The sequence below is a fragment of the Oenanthe melanoleuca genome, chromosome 11, assembly GCF_029582105.1.
Source record: "Oenanthe melanoleuca isolate GR-GAL-2019-014 chromosome 11, OMel1.0, whole genome shotgun sequence".
In the NCBI taxonomy this organism is placed as follows: domain Eukaryota; kingdom Metazoa; phylum Chordata; class Aves; order Passeriformes; family Muscicapidae; genus Oenanthe; species Oenanthe melanoleuca.
The window spans coordinates 17,422,923-17,446,289 of record NC_079345.1 but is presented as its reverse complement, the minus strand read 5'-3'; the positions used below and the strand labels follow the sequence as shown (position 1 = coordinate 17,446,289).

At 41.8% G+C, this 23,367-nt stretch overlaps 2 protein-coding genes across 2 annotated transcripts; one reads left to right on the top strand and one right to left on the bottom strand.

The window, feature by feature from the left end:
• Positions 1-957: 957 nt before the first annotated feature.
• GPATCH1 (G-patch domain containing 1) lies at positions 958-15,724 on the bottom strand. The gene is made up of 20 exons (XM_056500804.1): positions 15,481-15,724; positions 14,419-14,553; positions 14,050-14,135; positions 13,539-13,699; positions 13,087-13,184; positions 12,898-12,956; positions 12,330-12,575; positions 11,378-11,525; positions 10,591-10,670; positions 9,374-9,578; positions 8,481-8,792; positions 6,541-6,722; positions 6,152-6,279; positions 5,755-5,888; positions 5,266-5,435; positions 4,417-4,624; positions 3,600-3,710; positions 3,039-3,163; positions 2,386-2,531; positions 958-1,267 (listed from the first exon to the last, which is right to left on the bottom strand). Exons 1-20 carry the CDS (start codon positions 15,557-15,559, stop codon positions 1,246-1,248), a joined length of 2,835 nt encoding a protein of 944 aa, XP_056356779.1. The 5' UTR covers positions 15,560-15,724; the 3' UTR covers positions 958-1,245.
• A 39-nt stretch (positions 15,725-15,763) lies between these two features.
• LOC130257784 (hydrocephalus-inducing protein-like) lies at positions 15,764-22,797 on the top strand. The gene is made up of 5 exons (XM_056500632.1): positions 15,764-16,089; positions 16,272-16,424; positions 18,265-18,503; positions 20,369-20,512; positions 21,002-22,797. The coding sequence occupies exons 1-4, from the start codon at positions 15,958-15,960 to the stop codon at positions 20,385-20,387; spliced, it is 543 nt and encodes a 180-aa protein (XP_056356607.1). The 5' UTR covers positions 15,764-15,957; the 3' UTR covers positions 20,388-20,512; positions 21,002-22,797.
• The last annotated feature ends 570 nt before the right edge of the window (positions 22,798-23,367 follow it).

Below are 23,367 nucleotides of genomic sequence, written 5' to 3'. Positions count from 1 at the left end.
GAGCAGATTTACAGAAGCTGCTTGAGGAAAAAATTGCTGATGGATGGGGACTGTTTTTATTTTTCTGGAAGTTTGTTTTCAAACTTTTCTTCTTCTCAAAAAAAAATTGTTAAATCTCATGAAGTCTCTCAAGTCTTTCAAACACTAGTTTCCTTGATTCTGGCCCATCAAAACAGAGGGGGACAGCACATCAAGCTCTTAGGCCACTTGTTTTAGCCAGGACTGTTACAAATTTGGGCAGACATTTTGAAAAGTCTTTTCTTTACTCATTTGGGAGTTTGCTTATGATGGTCAAGCCTGTGTTTGTGTGAACAGCACTAACAAACAGCAGGTGCCATAAGCATTAACCACATACAAAGCAGAGAGTTTTCCATCCCTGTGCTGCCACAGTCCCCCAGCTCCTCCTGGGCACATGGCAAGACAGACACCTGAACCTGCAGCTCCAGCCAGGGCTCCAGGCTGGCCCCAGGGCTGCTCCCCACCACCTCCAGGCAGCTCAGCATTATTTCATGGCTCACATTGAAATTATTCTACAATATCACAATTGCAGAGAAGAAGTTGCATGAACAATTTCTTTGTAACTACACCAAATAAAGCAGTTTATACTCATATATAATCTTTTAGCTTGTTAGCTGAAATAATTTATGTGAAATGAACAGTGCAGGGCCAGGACTTGGGCTTGATGATCCTGATGGGTCCCTTCCAACTCAGCAGATTCTATCAAAGGTTATTGGTTTAGAGCTGCTATAGTAAATGCTGCATAGTTTGGAGAGGCAAAAATAACAGCTGGATACTCGAAAACTGCAGTGTGAAATTCTGCATTAGATTCAATAAAAATACTTGCACCCAATAAAAATTTTACACTGCTTTAGTTTTAACTTCCTAACTTAACTCAGGTTGAAACCTACTCCAGTGTTTTAGAGGTCCTAGGCATAAAAAATTATCACAATACAAAACTTATTTGTAATAATAAAGTTTATTTAAATGCTTTAATTAATTAAAACAGAGCCTACAGTATTTCAGATTATTATGCTCAGAAAGAAGTCTTTTCAATGTTCCATAATCCATACATTTTGAACTCATGAAACTTCATAAAATAAACATATGCACATTTACTTTCAGAGAAATTCAATATGAATACTGTATCTATAGTGCTTCACATTACATACCACTGATCTACCATCATAGAGGAGATCAAAAATCTGAGATCAAGTCACACAATACTGAAGAACACAAGAGAGCTCTTCAATGCTGAAGTTGTTTTAATCTAAAAGGGATGAAAAGGAAAAAGGTCACACTGAATAGTCAAACACCACATTCTTAAACCTTAGCTTCAGACAGAGATCTGAGTTATATTAGATAAAAACATTTCCTCATTGATGAGAGACATGCAAATGTGAAGATTCCAAAGTAACTGCTTGTACAAACAAATCTATTTTGTGCAAAATGTATAAAAAGAAATTTGAGCCATTCAGAAAATCCAAGTAGCAGTTTGGTTTCTAAAATGAATACACCAATACATAAGTGACACTCAGTTCCAAAGGAATGGAAGGCAGAGTCCTTTCAAATGCCAGTTGGTCCCTACCCATTCCACTCTACACCTCGACCCAAATCATTCTGTCATTAGACCAGATGGATGTGGTGTTCAATAAATGCCTTGAGGTGTCTTCTTCAGGTAGTAACAGACACTACACAGAAACCAATACAGTGACTGGCCCACACAGGACATCTTTGAAGCTGACTATAAGCTCCACTACAGACAGTTATGTTTGTTCCTACTTTACTTCTAGCACGTGTGCAAAATATTGTGAAATGTCCTTTTCTGATTTTCACATTTATGTTAGCACTATCTTCAAGGCTCCAGTTAAGAAAAATGTGCAATAATAGCACAGTGTAAATTTAGAAGACATGTACATGACTCCAGCACTGTTCTGCTTGCTTCACTGTCCCTTGCTGAAGCACAGACTAGCCTAAGCATTAGCTACATAACAGACCTATCTGAATGGAATCTTAGCAGACAATGCTTCTTCCAATGTTCCCAAGTAAAGAGAAGCAGATAAATGAAAATATGAGTTTCCATCTGTATTAGTTCAATTTTTAATTCCAATTCAAAATACCTTCCAAAAATATCAGCCATCTTTAATTGTAATGTCCACCAGCTTTGCTAGGCCTGTGAGTTTAGTGGTCTTTACCTTAAGAGGCTTCTATTCTAAAATTAATTATCCTCTAGATTAAAATGTCTAATATTTGTACTCTTTCCTCACCAAAGTGAGCAATATTTTATCTTCATAAAGAAACTGGCTTATTCACATTTGCTACAAATAAATTAATGTTTTAGTTATTCATTGTAGAATGTGCAAGTGTTTAAGTAACCTTTCTGCTTACCTTCTTAGAAGTTCTTTAGGTGACAAGCCTGTGGTATCCATATCACTAAGGCTGTCACTGCTATCTGTAGTGTCTGAGCTGCTGTCTTTTTCTGATTTTTTATTCTTGTGTTTTCCTTTGTTTTTCTGCTTCTTATGCTTCTTTTTCTGTAAAAAGAACAGAAATAATCCTTTAACTCCTTATGAAAGACGTGGATTTTTCTGAATTTCAACAAAGAAGTTAATTTCAGTATGGACTCAAAGCTTAACTGAAACAGAACACTTAACAATGACTCTTTTCCACTACTCAGACTAAGCTTAAAATAAATTATAAACCAAAATTCGTTTAATCCAACACTCAATTCTCCCTAAAATAGATGTTTCATCACATTTACTTGTATGTAAGCCATGAATGCAATTCCCAGAATGTATCTGATAAATTCTACACAGAACATGAAACTACCCACAATCTTGTACCTGTAGTCACATACATGTATATGGAAAAAGCAGCATCATAGTGAGATCATTTTCTGGTTTCAAAACATCAGGGAAATTCTGCTGCTTAAATTCTAGTCCCAGTATACATTTTTTCTAAAACCAAGCTAAAATAATAAAACATTCTGAAAGGCAGATCAAAGAATCTAGAAATAAAAACCCAGTATTTAAATTTAATACCTTTTCCTTTTTCCGTTTGCGTTCTTTCTTAGTCTTGTGCCTCTCTCTGATTTTCCTATGTTTTTCTTTCCTGCTAGGCCCAGGAAATGTTGCTGGAACCACTGTTTGTTGTTGCCAAGTAGTGCCTAAAGTACAAAGCAAATGCATGAAGAATTAAAAAAAAAAAAAGACAAAAATAGGGTAATTTGTTTATTACATTCTGTATTAATTTTAACCTAATGATAGAAGGAAGTTACATGTCTAAAACTCCTGCCTGCAACATCCTTATTGTAATTGAATGCCTTCACAATCTGTTAAAAAATGAAATTGCAAGGCTGTCCTATATTTTCACATCAATTTTTTATCATTGCCTCAATAGACTTAAAACTGGTACTCAGGCAAAGAGGTTCCTGTTGGTGGGTCACAGTCTGGCAACAAAACATCTGCTGATGCCTGTTTACATAGCAGACATTTAAGAGAGAGATGGCCCATTCACAAATGCTTTTTTTAAGGAGAGATATAATGTATTTTACATACAATTTCAACATTCAGAATTTACACTTTAATGCTTACAGAACCTACCAGAAGAAAAAGCTGGTGGCAACTTTGGTCCAAATTCCTCTGCTGCGTCCAGTTCTTGCTTTGAAGTAGGACATGAAGAAATGCCAGAATCAGCTGTGGCAGTCATAGTCTCTATGAATAAAAACCAAAACTTGCAATATTTGAAAGGAAAATAAGAAAATACTTTTTCCAAGAAAGAAAGTTCAAGGAGGCTTTCAAAAAACCTTTAAGAAAGCAAACTATCAGCATGCTCTATCTCTATGGACTGCTTTGGCCAACTGAGTAGCTAACATTCTGAAACATGTCAACAAGCAGGTTTTTTTCTTTTAAATCAAAATTTACATTTTTCAACTGTCAAATTATTAATTAAATTACTATCAGTGCATTTGTTTGTTTGCCTTTTGTAACAGTACTATTTTTCCATTACTCAGAATGAATAAACTCCAAGAGATGTGTAAGGTTCATAAACACTAAAAATTAAATGTTAATAGAACCAGCTTTTACAGTGAGTGAACGAAGTATTTTCATTTTAAGTATGTTTTCACACTAGATGCTTTGTTCCCCCTCACTGTGTAATAGGCATGTTCCATAAGGAGTTTGCTTGTATAATCTGCACAAAAGGTACACAGCAATGCCAATAACACTGTAACATGCAAAGCCTTATTCAGTGCTGTATTATTTGCATTTTCTACACAACCAGCTCCACCAGTCTCAGATAATCTCCACAGGACCATAGCATTGTCCTAAATGTCCAAGGATGTGTGATTCAAAAATGAAACTTTTACAAGGTATTTATTTTATGCTGCATAAAAATAAACATCCATTAAGTAAGTACTACCTTGTAAATTAGAGGAAGAACTGTCTGGTATGTCAACTTTCTTGCTGGTTTCTGACTGCCTTTCTGATGTAGTTGGTTGCTGTTCTTCATCACTCTCTTCTTCAGAGGAAGATGATTTTTCATCTGAGGAGCTCACAAAGATGGCCTTAAATAAGTCCATGGGTGGTCTTCCACTTTCTTCCTCCTGATTCTTATCTTCATCAGCTACCTGCTAAACAGCATCACAAACTATATTGAACACTAAAGAAACTAACAATCTCTCTCTGATAAGGAATAACTTCAAGCATGCTGACAGGTATTTACAAAACATCTGGATGGCACAATATCTGTGACATAAACAATCTTAGTCCCAAAGAGTAAAGCCCTGAAACACTGAGGAAGTAAGCCAGTGTCCTAGAAAGAGTAGTGCAGTTTGTGAAAATAGATCCCCAAGTATTATAAATTCTAATCCATTAATTAAAACTTCAATTATACAATACTAATATAAGTTATACAATACTAAATTTAAGCAAAAGGAAAACCAAATACACACTCTCTTCTATGGGAAGGAGAAATAAATATATTCTATGCCTGTGAGAAGAGTGGTGGTAAAGTTACTGAATTTAGTTCCCAGACTACTGAGCTACATTTCTTCTTAAGTTCTACTTCAAGTATAATCAGAGGTAAGCTGCAAACATCTTGCATCCCAGACTTATAACCTCAAAATTCTTCAAAGTGCCATCTCATCCTGAGCTGGTTCTAGTGCAAAGTAATTTGTATTAGAACAATTCATATGTTAACCCATGATATTTCTGGGTTGTCAAGGTTTTCAGCTACTCCCTTTAAGTTCAAACCCAGCTGTAAACTCACCACAGAGGGAAGACTCTCAGTTGTCCCAGCTCCACATTCCTCTTTTGCTGGCACTGGTGGCTGCTGCTGATTATCTGCTTTTGATCTGGCAAGACTAATGAATTCACTGATGGAATCTTTCTTCTCCTTCTCTTTATCTGACACATCCCACCTTGAAGATTTCTTTGGTTCTAAAACATCCAAAATATTCAAATCACCTGCATGCCACATTGTTCTGCATTTCATGGCCTACTTGATTTTAAATTACTCTGCTTCTTCAGTTTAACATTTTTTAAATCTTTCTAATGAATACTTGACCTATAAATGTCTTTCAGATAAAAGAAATTAGCTTTATATCATTAACTTCAGTTTTGATGTCACTGAACTTTTATTTTCAGTTGTTTTGTTTGGGTTTTATAAATTAAAAAAAATCATGTGGCTAGAAAAAGATGCTTTTTCTGTACTTTTATCTCATGTATAGCTAAAATAATAAAGTAACAACAAACTTACTGTTGACACTGTTACTCTCTTGGATCTTTTTAGCTGTTGCTTGAGTTACAGATGTGGTGGGCTCAGGCACAGTTAAGAAATTAAAAACAGAATACTTGTCTCGTTTCACTTTTGGTAAACCCACTATAGAAGAACTAGAGGGAAATAAAATAATTTGCTGATTATTGTTTTCAACACAGAAAAGCCCTCAAATTAGCTACAACAAGCTGAAGCCCCTACAGTAATCCTTCAAATGCATGCTATTTTATCAGAGGTCACCATATTTCATGACACAAATAAAAACTGTGGGTAATTCTGTATCACCTTATGACGCAAGAAAACATCAAGGCAGATTTTCCACAAGCAAATGAAAAACTCAGAATTTATAAAAAATTTTAAAAAGTCTCAATTATCTTACTCAGGATATGGATCACGAACATTAAATCTTTTACACAGCAGCTTATCAGGATGCCATTCAAATGTGTCTCTTGTGAGTTTGCCAAACATCTTCATCTTCACAGCTGTTTCCTTATCATCAAGATCATTCTGAAAAAGACAAACATTTATAGCTGATAAGTAACAACTTACTGAACTGTTGTAAGATTTATGAGCAGAACAAATCCATCCATATTTAAATGCTGTTTAGCAAATCACTACTCTGTATACACTGAGTGTTTTCAGAAGCTGATAAAAAGCAAGGCAACAAAAGAGTGACATATCCTCATAAGAGTTTAAAAGAACAAGGAGGTCAGGGCTAAAGCAACAACTGCAGCTCCAGTGCATTAAAAGACTGTAGGCAGCATGCACCTCTTGGTCTCGAGGAACTTCAACTTTGTCAACATCATCTTCATACTTGGCCCGGGTAAATCTGGATGACAGTGTTGAATTTGAGGATCTGTAGAACATGGCAGCACGGCAGAACTCCTCCTGCTCTCTTCCTCGCTCCCATTCTGTCATATTCGGGTCTAAAAAGCGCTCCAGTGTCTCCACTGTAAGATAAAGAGAGAAATGCTGAGCAGAGATGACAGCTTACTTTGGGTCAACACTTTTCAAACAAAAAATAAGGTAATAAGCAAGCATTCTTGCAAGTATTTAATGAATACTTAGCTTAAAGGTAGTATTCATCTCAACTGTGTTAATCTCTGATAAACGGAGGAAGTTTTTCAAGACAGCAAGAATGACAGCATTTGCCAAATGCAAAATCGGTGTTTTAAATAACGTTACTTGTAAAACTGATTCCTTACTCATTGCCCTTTAAAGAATGCTCAAAACAGCTAATGGATTTAACATGTGATTAAAACAAAAAGTATAGCCCAAAGCTTTATCAAATATCTAAAACACAGGAAGAAAGAGTTTAAGCCTGGCTAGGCTTTCACAACTTGCTTTCTAGTCTATAGTGCCTACTGGAAAATACAGAGGTTGCACACAGGTGTACATCAACAGGTTCTTTTTCTCCCAAAAGAAAGAGGAAATAACACCAGTAAAGCAAATACACGTACAGTAAAACAGACCTTTAACCATTCCAGTTATTTATACATTTCTACACTTACATCATTATGACTAGGGAGGCACTTATAGTTGTAATTGGGAATACTCAATTTTACCCAGGGAAAATCCCAGTCCTGAACAGAGGGACTATGGGTTCAAAGCTCAAACAGTCTGTCTAAATGTGGTATCCAGAAGAGGCTACTGTCCCAGAAAATATTTTATTTTATATAATGAAAAGGTCTTAAAAAAACAAACAAACAAAAAAAAAACCCAAACCACAATTAAACAACAAACTCAGGTTTTCTATCTGTCACTATATGCTTTCTTCTATCAAGTTTCCCTGGTGCCCATTTTCTTCTTCCCCAATAGATCCAGTGTACTTCAAAGTTTGAAAAAATCCAACCCTTTTTTTAAAAGTTTATTTCAAAGCAATTTAAAGTCATGGGCTAATGATGAACTCCCTAGACCAATTTCAGCTTTTTATGTCTTACAGAAAAATCACAGTACTGGAGAACTCACCACAAGGCATCACAAGTACCAAGTTTGATCTAAGACACACCACAGTATCATTTAATAGCAAAACCCTAAACAAAATGGAAAGAGACTGAAACAGCATAAAAAGAGATGATGAAGGAGGTTGGATGCTTTTTGGTTTTGAGTAAGAGCTCTGCATGTATGCTGTGTTTTTACAGTCATAAATTTTTCTGAGAAGAACATAAGCGACAGCAGAAGTTTGAGTATTCAAAGGACATACAATACAAACTTTGACAAGGGTCAAAGGGAAATACTTCATTCACTTTAGGGTTCTTATCTTCCCCTGGTGCAGAGGGTATGGAGTTTCTTTTGATTCTGCTGTTACCCCATCATCTTTCTGCCTTTATATGATCTCTCAGTTTAACTCCTTGAAGAGAAACAAACTAAATTAAAAGGCTTGTTCCACTGACCAAAGCTGAAGTGCACCTTGGTAAATGAAGTAAGGGAATTAAGGAAATTAAGTAGAACTTCACTTCTGCTACATCATAGAAGTATGAAATGTAATGCCTAAAATCAGGACTTGCTGACAACTGAGTAACTGAGCAGTTTTCCTGAAATCAACATGATTAAGTATCAGTAAAGACTTCTGTTAACATTAGTCCTGAAAAGAAGTAAAAGGAGAAATGCTGTGGAATCCAGAAAGAGAACTCAGAGTGAATATAAAATGCATTGGGACTGAAAAAAAAGGGGAGAAGAAAAAAAAAATTAATCAAGAAATATTTTACCTTTTTCTCCTTGTTTAAGACTTTTCACAAAATTTTCATATCTTTTTTGTTTTTCTGGATTTTTTGCAAACGGTTTGAAGTCACTAGAACCAGCATTTGCTAACTGCCCCTCGAGCAGTGTTCGCCATTTGAGAGCAGCATCTTCTGGGGAGGCTGCCTGGAGTCTGCTGCTTGCTGACTGCTGAGACACTACTTTTGCTGACTGCTGAGATACTGTTTTTGCTTTCATTTGTTGTTCAGAGGCTCGTTTCACTTCTTTGAGTCTTTCTCTATCTTTCTCACTCAGATATTCCAGAATAGAAGGAGCTGGACCTAAAGCAGAAAAAAAGGAGTAAAAGATAAAGAGAAATGAAAAATTATTAGAACTATTTCTTCCACTTTAGTAGAGGAAAAGTCCCAACCACAAGCGTACACATTCAGATAAAATGCTCTTAAGCAGAAATTAACAATAAAATGGAATACATGGCAAATAAAAATTTGGCTACTATTACATCTTTTATGGTATTTACATATAACTCGATAAAGCTTACTATTGTAGATACAAATGTGAGCCACAGTTACAAATTATTTTTTTAGTGTATTTGAATGTATTTCAGTGAAACATTTTACAGCCTACTATCTTCATAAAAGGCCACAACCTTCCCCAACAAAACACAATCCAACATATACTTTTTGTATTTAAAATATTTAAGTAAATGAAAATACAGTTATGTCAACAATTCAACTGCTGAGAGGAAACTGAACAATGAAATTGTAACTAGCTATGGTAAACAGATTTGATATATATTTTAGAAAACAAGCACTGAAGGCCAGACTAAATTCTTACTGTTCTATAAATAAACATACAAACATGCTTGAAACACAAGCAAGGATATGGTGATGTGTCTTAATACCTTTCAGCTCAGTCTCTCCTAGCTGCTCCCTCCTCTGAGCTGCATTCAAGGCATGCCTGCTTTGGTGTGTTGCATCACTCTCAAGTTTCCCAGTGGACTGCTCCAAAGCTTTCTGTAAATGGCAGTTTTCATTCCCAGCTATTATCACAGGTCGAAAGTAATGGAATGGTCTGTAATTTCGTGGCAGGCTGGGTGGTGGATAAATCTGTGGGGGGAAAGGGGCAACAAAACAAAAAACCCACTGAGAGAGAGAGAACTTTGTATGCAACACTTATAAATGTGTTTTAGAAAAAGTCAGCTCAACCTAAGAATTCCTCAATTTACATCTCAGCAGTAGAAACAGATAGTACAAGCTACCAATCCCTTTAGATCCAGCCAGTAATTGGCACTGTAATATAAACTGTGGGAACAAAAATATTGACAATATATTTACAGCTATGAAAGAATGTGAAAATGTGCACATTAAGCGACAGAAAAATTAACAAGAGTCTTAGGATGCACTGCTTTCATTTAAAAAAAACACCTCTTAATATTGCTTACTATTTTTTTTTAAATTAAGTCAAATTATTTAATGAATTAAATAGACTACTTAGTACTTCTGTGCTTGCTTTATTTTAACATCATTCAAAGTGTTTTTCCCATGTTCTTCATTCAAGCTGTTACTTAAAAGGTTACCTCTGTGCTCCCTATATGATGCAATTTTCTATACTACACAAATATTCTTCCTTAGAAAGAGGATCCTGTCATACAATTGTTTGTCATTCTAATTTATGCAAATATACATGGCATGAATTATGTAAACCTGAAGACAGAACTAAGAAATTGTCACCAAAATACCAAAATGGACAAGGCCTGATTTTTACAGAAAACTGAATGTTACATATGAAAGATCTAGAACCAAAATATGTAATTTCTTTTCTTTTTAAGTTAGATTAAACCATTCCTCCAACTTCATGGCAAGTAGCAGTGAATAGTGTAGAAGGCATTTGTCCAAAGCCAGTACTCAGGCAAGGTTTAAATACCTTCAGGAGTATTATAAGTTTTAGGTTTCTACTGAACAGCCCCTAGTGCTATATTTTTGTTCATTCAGCAATTTTTACTGCTGACCAAAACATTTACTTCTAAGAACAGAAAAACACCAAGAAGCAGTAGAGTCTGCACAGTTCACATGATGAATGATGTTATTCTTAATACATAAAATCTTGCTATCTGCTTACCTTGATTGGAGTTGATGATTTTGATGCCAAGGAAAAACCAGCCAGGACTTTGCCTATATATTTGAATTCTCTTTCAGGCCCTACAAAATGATCACAGAGCTGGTCAATATTTAAAACATATGTATTAGGCAATTTTTTTCCTGAATATTTTCCAAATGTCACCATTTATTATGAATCATAATTGTAGATTGCCTTCATCATCTTTCATTTAAAATTAAAGATTCTGATTTTGGTTAGTACTATACAACTGAGAACTGCTACCAGAGTGATTGCTGCAGGCTGAGCATGGCTTCTAGTGAAGTAAAAGTATCCATACTGTGCACAGCTAACAACACCAGTGCCATTAATGTGTACAACTAATGTGAACAGGCACTCCAGAAATTATGACAATGTTCCATGCATTTGCACAGTGCAGTAAAAATAAAGTGGTACCAAGATACCAAAAATTGTCTGAAAATACAGAAATTTATCTAAAAAAAAGTTCTTTTTAAGTGCCAGGTCATATTTTGTAACTGTGATTCACAATCACTTGTTTTCTTCAGTGAAACTGAATGCTGTATCTCACAAAGCAGCACATATAGCCCTTTTGTTAGGGTTTAATATACACTGGGATTAGTGGAGGACTTTGGAAATTATTTCCATAATTGAACACTTCAATATAGAAGGAAGACTGGTTGAATTTTCATATATCAAGGTTGAAAACTAAAATACATGGCAAACAGAGACTGTAATTTTTTTTCCCCCACCCATATTACACTTGCTCTTTGAAGAGAAACACAGTTCTTACTTTTTTTGGATTTGTACTGTTTTGGTGCTGTCCAGCCATACAAGCCATCTCCAGGCTCCTCATCCTTTAGAACTGTATCATATTTTGACAGTGTATCAGTTGCATAAATATCATCATCTTCTTCCTCTAAAGCTCCTACACCGAAAGCCTAAAATACATATTTTAAATGAGAACTCAAAAGTGTAAAAATACTTCTAAGTTACACATTAGAATACATCTACATGGCTATCTATCCATCTATATAAAACCTGCAGCATAAATAAATATATATATACATACACACATACTGGGAAAAATGTACAGTTTCACCACAGAAACTGAGGTGGAAAAAAACCCCACACCTCAGTGAGCACAAATCAAACACATTCCACTCCCTTGGCAGGGAGGGACAGTAAGTTTGGTGTGTACAAGACAAGGACAACAAACTAATTCCACCAAAATAACTTGTGCAATCTGACTAAGAGCAGGTTAAGCTCTCAAAAGGAAAAAAATATGCTAGTTAAAAGGAAAATAAAACAAGTAGAATTCTCAGAAAATACAAACTCACAGAGCTTCTAGATAAGAACTACAGATACCCTGTAGCAACACAAAACCTCTCTAGCTGACAGATACAGACGTACTGAAAGTATTGTAGACAAAAACCATGAACTAAAAACATACTGAATATTAACTTTATCTAATCAAAGTAATACATAATGTTTTTCCATCCAGCTACTCAGAGTTAGGTAGTTTTTATAGTTGTCCCTTATAGTTTCAGTAAATGAAGGCATTTGAAAGTTCTTAGGATTTTTCCACATCTTCAAAGTAAGTTTTATAAAAATCCTATTCTCAAACCACACTTAACACTTCTTACAATAATACTACAATGACCAGGATCTTTCACTTAAGAAAAAACAAAATAAATGTGGATTTTCCTGCACTAATCATAAAACACATTAAAAAATGTCCTTACCTGACCTGTAATACCTAGTTTTCTTCCTTTACTGTGTCTCAGATCACCAAGTAAGTTGCTTGTTTCTTCAGAACCACCTGTGAAAAGATTCAGGTGCTCTCTTCCAGATACACCAAACAAAGCTTGTGAGGGGTCCAAACCCTTGTAGCCAAGCCCATGGACATTCTCTTTGGGAGTCAAGTCTACAGGCATTACATCCTTTGGTGCAAACGTCACATTCTCTGGCTGGTATTCATCCTCTTCCTCCTTGGACAAAATAAAAGTTTGTAAGAGCAAGTATGACTAAAAGCTCTGTATGTTGAGTTTGTACAACATTCAGTTAACACAAGCAAGTTTGCATTTCCTGAATTGTGTATGAACTATACTTGCTTACATAGCAATAGAAGAAATTTAGATATTAAAACCTTTCTTCACATTAAGCATAGACAGTAACTATAAACACTTTTAAGATTTGAAACTTCACTTTAAAATACTGTTTGATGACATTAAAGAATTTAATGTTTTGGTTTCTTTTATCTGTTATCACACATTCTTACATAAGTCAACAGACCACTTTCCTGTTCAATACCTCAGAACCCTCAGACAGCCCAGGTGGTAATGCACAGCCATATATTTTCACTGTGGGATCTGTAAGAGACATCATAACATCACATTACATCAATAAAAAGAGTTTAAAAACAACTTTCTAATCAGTCTATGAATGTTAACTTTCTACTAACAAGAGAGTTAATTAGCTCAGGAACTTCCTTGAACTGACCAGGTTTCTGTCTGCACGGCTTTCTTTTGACTCGTGGTCCAATTCCTTGTCCTTCTTTCCAGCCCATTTTTCGTAACAGTTCAACCCCAATTGTTATTCTAAAAAGAAAACAAAAGGAAACAAAACCCAGAATTACTTCAAACCACACCCTTATTATTTGTTGATAAATAATGTGCACGTATAATATTTGAACTTCTGGGTTTATATCCTGCTTCAAAATAAAATCTGAATATGTCAGTATTTGCATACACACTACCTTCCAGTTTATAGATGTTTACTTGGTACAAATCTGCACATTCAAACAAAAATCCAGGTGGAGGCCACTTAGGAAATGCAACACTGCAGGATCTTCCAGTCTCACAATTACCACGGTCAAACATTACTTTTCTAGGCAATACAACACTTCTAAGTGAAAGGAATAGTTTGGCAAATTTTTATGTCAATTTACTTACTTAGATGGTCCTATTAAATCATCAAATGCAGTGGTTCCTGGAATGGGAGCAACTACTCCTGCAATTTGTCTAGCTTTCTCCTTTATTCTGTCTTTAGCTTTAGATGCAAAATCATCTGTAGTTGTAATATCTTTTGGTGCTATCCCAAATTCACTAAGATCCTGGAAATATACACAAAATGAAAACATTTAGATTAAGCATCCTTCAAATTCTTACTGTAACAGCAAAATATGGCATATGACCTTTGCTAATTTTCTCAAGCCACTTATACAGCTGTTTTTGCAAGAACTTCAGTGGAAATATCTTACACAGTTTCAAAAGTATTTACATTTTCTGATAAAAAGATTGAGTTCTGGTTTTATTTTTTGACATAGGAATTTCTTAAGTGAACTTATGAAATAGTGTATATAACTAGTAGAATAACACTGTATACAAGGAATTTCAAGGTTACTTCAATTTTTGCTGCCATGGCAACTATTTCCACAAGTTTTCAATTTCTTTCTAAATTTACCTCTTCATCCATGAAGTCTTCTGGTCCAAAAGTGGTTCTATCTGCTCTCTTTTGCCGTGATGATACAAAAGCTGAAGGTGTCCATCCTTTAAAGAAGTTAAATATCTAAGTAAGGCACTTAGTAGGGCAACATAGTATTCAAAAAGAATTCAAATATTTCAAGCTTACATCTTAAGGATACTTCAAAGCAATATCTGTAAAATCACAGTCCAAAAACTCAAGGAGAAATAACTGAAATTGCAATACTATTTCAACTATTCACAGTATAGAATAGAAGGAACAAAATGCTTAATTAGTTAATTTTTTTTCACTAACATGACAATATGATTCTCAATGTAACCATTCCCAGAAGACAGGAAAATATCTAACCTTCCTTTGTCCCAACAGTGTTAAAGTATCCAGCAGAAAAGCCACCAGTAAATGCGCCATGGAAACGCTGGTATCGTCCCTTTGCATCTTTAACAGTCTGCTCTTGAAGAGGAACTGGCTTTTTAATTCGTTCACCTACAATCAAATTAATCAGAAAGTAAGACACAACTTTACAGGAAGAAGCAACTTCCTACTTCCTCCAGAAGCTGTTTCTTCCATGCAAGTAAGAACAGGGTCAAACACTAGCCACCCTGAGGTGGAAATCATCAGCAGTTTACAGTTATTTCCACTCCATTGTAACTATTCATATACATCATTGATGCACATTGGTAAGGAAAAGCATGAAGTGTTCACATCAAAACCCTCAATTCTACTGACTTCTGAGAACACTGGGTTTTTTTCTTCTGAAAGGAAACTTTCAGTTTTTAAGTATGCAAGACCTTTGGCAGGATTTCTTCAGTAATTGCTTGAGAAATTGCACATCAAAAGTGTTTAAACTGAAGCAGAACACAGACAAAACATTTACCCCTTTTTAACAATATTTATTTAATAAAGCGGGAGTCACAACCATACATTAGTCCTTCAACGATGCCTTGTGCATCTCATCAATATAAGCATCTGGCGGGGAGATTAGCGTAACTGCGTACACTTGAACTGTTATACTTGGACATTTTTTTTTTTTTTAAGGGGCTGGGGGAAAGGACAGAGGCAAAGACCAGCAGCTAGCTCCAGCCAGCCACACGGCCGGGGTACCCCAGCCACAGCCGCACAGGTGCGGTGCCGCGAAGGCCTTTCCGCACTCCGCTCCCGGGCCCTGTGCTGGGCCCCATCCTCCCGCAGACAGCACGGCTGCGGAGAACGGCGCCAGGCCCGCGGCAGCAGCAGGAAGGGAAGCAGATCTGCGCTGCGCTGCGCGAAGGGCGGGAGAGCGTTCAGCGCCAACCGGGCCGAACCGCGCAGGCCACCGGGACACCCAGCCTCTCGTGCCGAGCCGCTCTCTGGCCACAGCGCATTGACAGAGAGACGGAGAAGGAGCAGACAAACCTCCCGGCGGGCCCTTACCCTCCTGCAGGGGCTGCAGCGCGCTTCCATAGCTCACCAAGTCCTCCTCCTCGCTGTCGCTGCTCTCCACCGCCGCCATCTTACACGACGGTGGCCGCGCGGGACATGAGGGCGTCACCGGAGGGAGGCGGAGCGGCCGGGACCGCGCCCCGAGCCCGGCACCTCCCTCCTCCGGGATCGCTCCGTGAGGGACCGGCACCCGGCACCTCCCTCCTCCGGGAGCGCTCCGTGAGGTACCGACCCCCCTCACAGCCGGAACCCCGCCCCGAGTCCGACACCTCCCGCCTCCGGGAGCGCTCTGTGGGGAACAGGCACCCTGCACAGCCGGGACCGCGCCCCGAGCCCGGCACCTCCCTCCTCCGGGATCGCTCCGTGAGGGACCGGCACCATAAACATCCGGGACCCCGCCCGGCACCGCCGAGCCCCCGGCGCCCTTTAGCTCCTCTCGGCTCATTGCGGCTGTGAGAGCCAGGGGAGATGTGTGCCTGCAGCAGCTCCTGGCAGCGGGGCGTAGAGTGGACAGGGATCCTTCAGGAGCTCGTGCTGTATGGCTGGTGTGGACAAGGACAGAAGGGATGGGTGGCACAAGAAGCAGCTTGTGGCTTTCAGGTGGGATCGCTGCAGAGCCCACACTTGCTCCAGGCCTTCTGTTTCACTCTGCATCACTGACAGCTTCAAAGGGCTATCATTATCCCCAGTTTAGGAATGCTCTAGGAGCTGGCTAATGTTTTCAAACTCTCCTTGTTGAGATTCTTTTTTCTTTGACCTTTCCTACCTTCTTCCTGGAACAGGAACTCCATTTACGGTGCATTGCCCATGGACCAGTTGTCCACATCCACCCGAGGGAGATCAACTTTGGCACTATCCCAGTCTTGAAAGACAAGTCCAAAATTATCCACCTGGAGAATCACGGTGTCATTCCTGCACCCTTCTGGGTAAAGATGGTGAGTGTCTGTGGGGCTGTTTTCCAGTGAAAATGGACGTTTAGTAGCAGCCCTTGACTTGGTTTTTGTATGCAATGTTTCTGTATTGATCTGTGTGAGTGGAAGCAGGATATTCCATCCGAGTGCAAGCAAGAGGAGCCAGGGTCTCAGGCCCACCTCTGTGAAATGGTTTGCAGAGAGGCTGGAGCACAAATGAGTCTGGATGATGTTTGCAAGTTCTCTCTTTATTTTGTGAAGATATTTAGCTGTGCAAGTCACGGTTTTGGGGGGGCTGAGATCAAGAGAAGCCTGTGGCCCATTGCTCCTGAGAGGGCATGGATTTCCCCATGGATTCCCCATTGCATCTGCATTTGCTTTGTGCCAACGTTCTGTTGATGGCAGAAACCAGGGTGTGAGATCTGCCCTCAAAGTGCTGTGGGAAGGCAAGTTTCACAGCTCCTGTGGGTCAGGCCTGTAGGGCTGCTGCACACAAATGCACAGTGAGGGTTGGGCACCCCCTGGTCTCTGTAGCAGTGCAGAATATCTCTGGAGAAGAGCTGCACAGAAAGGTGGTTTCATTGGTGGAGGTTACACAGAGGGGACAAGCAGCAGGGTTGGATCTGTAGCTGCTCCTCTGGCAATTGGCTGTGGCTTGGGGCTGAGTGGGATGTGCTCCCTGCTGGAGGGGGCATCTGTGGGGTCTTGAAAACAGCTTTAATAAAAGATTTGATTTTCAAGATATTGGGTGGGTTCAACTTCTGGAGCTGGTTAAAGCCAGCCCTGACACTGTGGACTTGTTTGTGTTTGTGGATAAAGCGTTGGATGTTGTGTTGGAGTCCAGGCTCAGCCTCCTGGGCCAAGGAGGAGTGGGGCAAATTTTCCTCTTGCTGCTTTTCCAGCTGTTGGAGGATAATGCAGCCTTCAAGTGGGGGATTTTTCCAGGACAGCTGAGTCTAACTCCACAGTGCAATTCTGCTTTCAGCCTCTTCAGGGAGCAGTGCAGCTTGGCTGGGTGGGCTGGCACGTAAAGGATGGGTTTCACATGCTCGTAGCAGGGCCGGACCTGCAGAGCTGTGTCTGTGCAGCTGAGCTGGTGCAAGGCCTTTCCTCCCTCCCCGGGGCACTTGCAGCTCTCTCACCCATCTGTAGAGGGAGGCCCATGAGAAACCAGAGAATGAGATGCTTGGGAAGGCCATGCCATGCCCAGAGGGCATGTCTTGCAGGTGTTTTTTTCTGCTTCCTGCTTTCCTGCTCTGGTATAACCATTTAGAGGTGACTTTTCCAAAGCAGAGGGCGCTGGGGCCCCTGTCCACAGCTGATGATGGATGGGGAGTGAGGGCTTCAGACCTTTAGGGGCTGTTGAGAAGCACTGATGGCCCCTGAAGAAAGGAGACTTTGGGTTTTTCTCAGCTGGCTTTGCAGAGTTATTCTTCAGGCTCTCAGCAGTGTCCTCCAGCTGTGTGGCTGCTGGGCTGGGATTTGAGCAGTCGTGGCTTCCTCCAGCCTTGAGCCTTTGTGCAGACCCGGCTCTGCTGTCGGGAAGCCAGGAGAGAGTGAATAGTTTTCCTTGGCAAGCCCTCCAAAGAGAGTTGGGAGAGGGAATGACCTTCTCCTGAGGAAGAGCATCCCTTGGGTTGAGCAAAATGGGGCTAATGACCTCAGTCTGTTAAAAGAAGCTAAAATACAGGTTGTATAAATTCTTGGAGGATTGCTGTTGCCAGACACCACAGCTTACATTTAGGGAAATAATAAATGTTTAGAGTTTTTATACTCATCTCTTTAGCCTTCCTGTTTCCTGTAGCTCACAGCAGAGCAGGGTTTATGGCTCCCATCCTGAGTTGATGTTTGCCTTGTCTTACAGGCCAGGAAACGCTCATGCTGGAGGATTGAGCCCAGTGAAGGAGTGCTCCACCCTAAGTGTGAGGTGTTGGTGACTGTGACAGCAAGCCTGGATGACATTAAGGAATTCAAGGACCAGGTGAAGGTGCTCATTGAGAACAGCCATACGACCGTCATCCCTGTCCAGGCTGTGGGCATTGGCACCACAATCGTCACCGACAAAAATCTGCGTTCGGAGCTCGACTTGAAGTCCCACTTCAGGTAGGAGACTCTCAGCTTCCACTTCTCCTGTGGGTTCAGCAAGGAATAATTTTTCCATAGTCCTTCAGGCTAGATCTTCTTCAATACTCAAGGCCCCAGCTCTGTTTCCCTGAAGCCACAGGAGTTGCTTTAGAAATCCATCAGCTGAGAGTCGCTGGATGTCCTGGAAAGCTCCGGAAATGGAAAAGCTGGAAGGCCTGGCCAGGCTGCAGCTTTGAGCCTGGGCAGCCTTTTGGGTGGAGGTTACATTGCAGAATGTGCAGTCAGGGAATGCCGCCAGGGTGAAGCTGCAGCTGAGCGAGCACAGGGCAATAGCAGCTGCCATGACATTTTCCATCTCTCTTCTGTGCCAGCTGCAGTCCCTGCTGTTACCAGTTCACGGTGACCAACAGAGGCCGCCGCGCCCAGCGGCTGTACTGGGGCACAGAAAGTGTCAGCACGGCTGGGCAGAGCCCTCGGCGCCCCGGCCCCCGTGGCAAAAAGAGCAAAAAGGCTTCCCGGAGCCGCAGCCGGGGCAGCCCCGTGTTCAAGGTGCGGCCGCTGCAGGTGGACCTGGGGCCGGGCCAGAGTGCGGAGATGGTGCTGGAGGGCTGCTCCAGCACTGCCCAGGTGAGGCCCCTGCCGAGGGCAGAGCCTTCCCTGCCAGATCCCCCACTGCAGCTCCTTCTGCAGCCCCTTGACCTTTGCCTGGCAAAAGGAGCCAGTGACTTCAAGAAACTGTTTTAAAGCCAGTTGCTTTCCTTGCTGGCCACCATCAGGTGCTAAGGCTCTTTTGTGTTTCCATAGCTACCATAAACCCAGCTTGCTGCTCCCAAAATACAGACTGAAGGAGGTACTGCTCCTTCGGGCAAACAGGGGTTATGGCTGTCACGTGCTGAGGCAGAAAGGAAGAGCAGAGTGAATAAGCTGCACTCAGACTAGAAGGCCAGGCAGCAAGTAAATTAAACTACTGTCAAGTGCTATTCTCCTGAGGGAAGCAGGGAGTAAAACAGGAGCCCTGTGAATGGCAGGAATGTCTGGGAGCAGCATTGCTTTTCCTCTGAAGACAAACATGGGCAGAGGGCTGGTCTAGCCCTGAGTCCTGGAGAGGGAGAACACATTGTGCCAGTTCTAATGATCTAGCCAGGCAGGAAGCTGTTCCCAGGGATCATTATAATTGACAAACTGACTTCTGTCAACTTTTCTATTCCTGCATGCTCCAGTCTTTCAGCCAAGCCTGGTGTCCCAGGGGCAGCTAGGTTTTGCAGCACCCTTGGACAGCAACTCAGAGGGGGAGATTTTAGCAGAGGCTTGCGAACTTTCTTTCCAGGGGAAATGAAACTCTGCAGAGAAGCTGCCACCTAAGTCCAGTGTGCATTCCTTGGCTCCAGGACCCTTGGGCACAGATATTTAGAGTCAACAGGCAGCAGCACAGAAAGAAAAGAGAGCTATTGAGGAGGGAAGAGACTAATTCCAGTCACCAAGAATAAGTGACAGGAATAGGGCCCATGGGTGGGTGGCAAGCCAGTGTGGGGAGCATGGCCTGCCAGCACACACTGGGCAACAAGTGACTCTTGCACGAAGGAGAGGCTGCTGTGTTATGCTACAGTGGGGAAAGAGATAGAAAAGAAACAGATCCTGCAAGTGAATGTCACCTGCAACTTCATTTGCCCTGCTGTGCAAATGTCTTCCACAGCAATCACCTTCCGTGTAGAAAAGGTAGGTCTCCTGATTGCATCCCGGCATTTAAAGGTGCAACTCCTAAATTGGCTGGAAGTAAATAGAAATAGATGCACTTCTGGGGTTGCAAAATGCGAAACACTTTGGAAGGGGAAGGAGGTCTATGGCCGCTTGAGGTTGTTTTCCCTTGTCTCCTGTTTCTCTAGAAACCCAGTGATGTCCTGAAGCTGCAGTACCAGCCTCTGTCTGTGAAAAACATCTGCTCGCTGCCGTTCAGCATTGTGCTGCACGTGGAGCACCCGTTCCGAATCTGCAGCAAGGACCAGCGGCCCCTCCCTGCAGATTCCAAGGTGAGAGTCTGTGGCCTTGTTCAGCGGGGCCTGAAGAGGAGGGATGTGGTGCTGCACTTCTGTTGAGAAGCCCTCAAGTCGAGAAGTTTATTCTGTAATGTCAGCAGTGAATCGGCCAGAGCTGCATCAGCAGAGCTGCCGAGGGAATCCAAATCTTATCTGAATTGGGACCATTCATGCTGGCTGTAAAACACGAGGAGAGGGGAGTGGGAAAGCAGACTGGGGCAAGCCATGCACTAAAGGTGTCTCCTGGAAAGCATCTCAGCTCTCCAGCAGCATCCCCTTGTATTGCTCTGAGCACAGAACCACAGGCCTGAGAGAATCTCAGGGCAGAGAATCTTGGAGCAGGCAGACAGATCCTCGTTGTAAAGAACGGAGGGTGGACTGAGAAGCCCACGCTGGGGTGGCACTTTGAACATTTACTGTTTCCTGCTGTCACACCCTGGGACTTGATCACAAAGGTGATTAATGCTTTTCATCTCCTTGCAGCCCATGCCGCTGGATGTAGGAGAGGAACTTAATCTCTGCATCCGGTTTAACCCGGCTTATGAGAAGGATTTGCACAGCCGGGTGGCAGAGAGGGTGCTCAGGATGTGCTTCGTGGAGCATCCTCACGAGGAGCAGGTGACTGTTCGGGGAGAAGTCTACTTCCCCAACCTTGATCTGGAGTCCGAGTTCGTGGACTTTGGCTGCGTCATCAACGACACAGAACAAGAACTGCGCATGGAGATGACCAACTGCGGCCCAATTGCTGCCCAGTACCACTGGTCACTGCTGACAGACGGCCAGGTGAACACCATAAGGTGTGTGCATCATCCCTGTGCTGCTCCAGCACGGACCTGCTCCAGCCTGGTTTTGCAGTGGCTGCTCCTGAGCTCAGCACACCAGCACCCAGCCAGCGGCTGCATCCCGCTGAGGAGCTGCTCTTGCAGGCATCTCTCTCTCCCACTACAAGTCCATGCTGACGGTTCTGTTATTTTCCAGGTTCAAGCCTTCCCCACCTAAGTTCAAACACCAGTCATCCAAGAAGGAGGGAGGGTTTCTGAGGAGATACACCAAGGCTGAAAATGTGGAGGAGCCAAGCAAAACCCCAAAAACAATACAGAACTCTGCCCAGCAGCCAGCAGATGCAGAGGACTGCCTGGAAGCAGAGGTAGATTTTCTTGTGCACCTACTGCTTGCATTGTCTCCTCAGCTTGCACAGTTTTTCTTTGTTTCGGGAGAAACAAAGCTGGAGAGATGCAATGAATAGTGAGGCTGAATGTTTTCAGATAGAAGCATACAAGCAATCATCTTTATTTCCCACTTGTTGCCATGTACGCACAAGTAAACCAAGGAAATCCAAGTGGCCATCCTAGAATCCTTTAAGGGACTTTCTGAGATTGTGTAGTTCCCACTCTCCCTGCCTGAGTGCTTGGGGACACCCAGTTCCCTCAGGCAAGTTTGATGCAGGAGGTGCAGATGGAGCCCAGTCTCATCTGTGGTGAGCTTGGAGCCACACTCGACTGATGCCAGGGACATTTTCACACTTGGTTTGTGCCCAGGTCCCTTTTCAGCTGCTCCTGGTGTGGTGAGGTGGTGGAGCCTGGAGCAGAGGGATCTTGCTCAGACCAGCCAGCTGAGCATGGATTTTGGGGATCACTAGTTGTGGTTCCATGGATGTTGATGGAGCATCTGTTGAGTTCAGTATTAGATCCCTGTACCAAGTTGTGGATGGCCCCACGGATGGAGTAAATCAGCATAAAATGATGCAGGTATTTATGTGTCTTGGGCTGCAATACAGGATGTGGCCAGAAATGTGAATTCTATCACCATCTGTTGAGCTGTGTGGGACAGTGACCCTGATCTCCTGGCACATATTATCTGCTAATGGGCCATCTTTAAACCAGCTGGGCAATCATCTTTATCTTTTCCACAGCCCATCCTCCCTCCAGGAAGATATCATCCTCTGCTGGCCCATTCAGTCCCAGTGCATGACTGATAAAATTCCATCATCCCACTGGGAGATGCTCCAGCCAGGGGGAGCAGCCAAGCCTTTCCTACCTAGATAAAAACTGAGATTTTGGACACCAAGGTACCTTCTTTCCAGAGACAAACTAGACCTTCTCCAAATCATCCCTGGACCTTCAGAGGAAACTGCACCTTCTACAGGAGCACTGCTCCAGCTGAACCACATCCGTCAGTCAGTCAGGGTGTCAGCTTGGATTCTGACAGTCAGGGTTAGGATTGTTCTTTGTAATACTGTATTTCTATTTTAATTTTCCTAGTAAAGAACTGTTATTCCTAATTCCCCTATCTTCTCCTGAGAGCCTCTTAATTTCAAAATTATAATAATAATTTGGAGGGAAGGGGGTTTACATTCTCCATTTCAAAGAGAAGCTTCTGCCTTTATTGGCAGACACCTGTCCTTCAAACCAGGACATTATAGAGTTCCAAAATTCATTGCAGCATGCTGTGTGTATGGCAAGTGGTCCTGCAGACCTCCCTGTGGGTACAGTTCTTCCATCAACCCCCCTCCCCTCACATGCTGCAACTGAGTTCCTAAGAAGCTTCAGGACCTCTGTGTCGTGTGCTGGGGATTATGAGCACTCTCTCTTTAGGCTGTGCAGTTGCAGTGCTCTGAGTTCATCAATGCTCCTGTGCTGGTTCCACGTGCTTGAGGGGAGGGGCTCTTCCGTCTCTGGGAGCTTCCCCCGTGGGCTGCTGCCACCAATCAGAGAGCTGATTTGGTGATGGACAGCTCGGGGAACCAATGAAAAGTTATTTCGCTTTCACAAATCACAGCGGATCAGGTTTACTGGCTCTTTCGGTTTCGGTCTCCAGGGGTGGTGGTCCCCGGCCGGGGGGCTGCGGCC

Bases quoted from the DNA above. Each gene is read 5' to 3' on its own strand.
- GPATCH1 (XM_056500804.1), bottom strand. From the start codon at position 15,559: ATGGCGGCGGTGGAGAGCAGCGACAGCGAGGAGGAGGACTTGGTGAGC. The intron at 14,136-14,418 runs GTTAGATATTTT...ACTTCTTTAAAG, and splicing joins CACTGTTGGGACAAAGGAAG to GATGGACACCTTCAGCTTTT. The intron at 3,711-4,416 runs GTAGTACTTACT...TTTTATTCATAG, and splicing joins TTCTTCCTCTAATTTACAAG to AGACTATGACTGCCACAGCT.
- LOC130257784 (XM_056500632.1), top strand. From the start codon at position 15,958: ATGTGTGCCTGCAGCAGCTCCTGGCAGCGGGGCGTAGAGTGGACAGGG. The intron at 16,090-16,271 runs GTGGGATCGCTG...TTCCTGGAACAG, and splicing joins AAGCAGCTTGTGGCTTTCAG to GAACTCCATTTACGGTGCAT. The intron at 16,425-18,264 runs GTGAGTGTCTGT...CTTGTCTTACAG, and splicing joins CACCCTTCTGGGTAAAGATG to GCCAGGAAACGCTCATGCTG.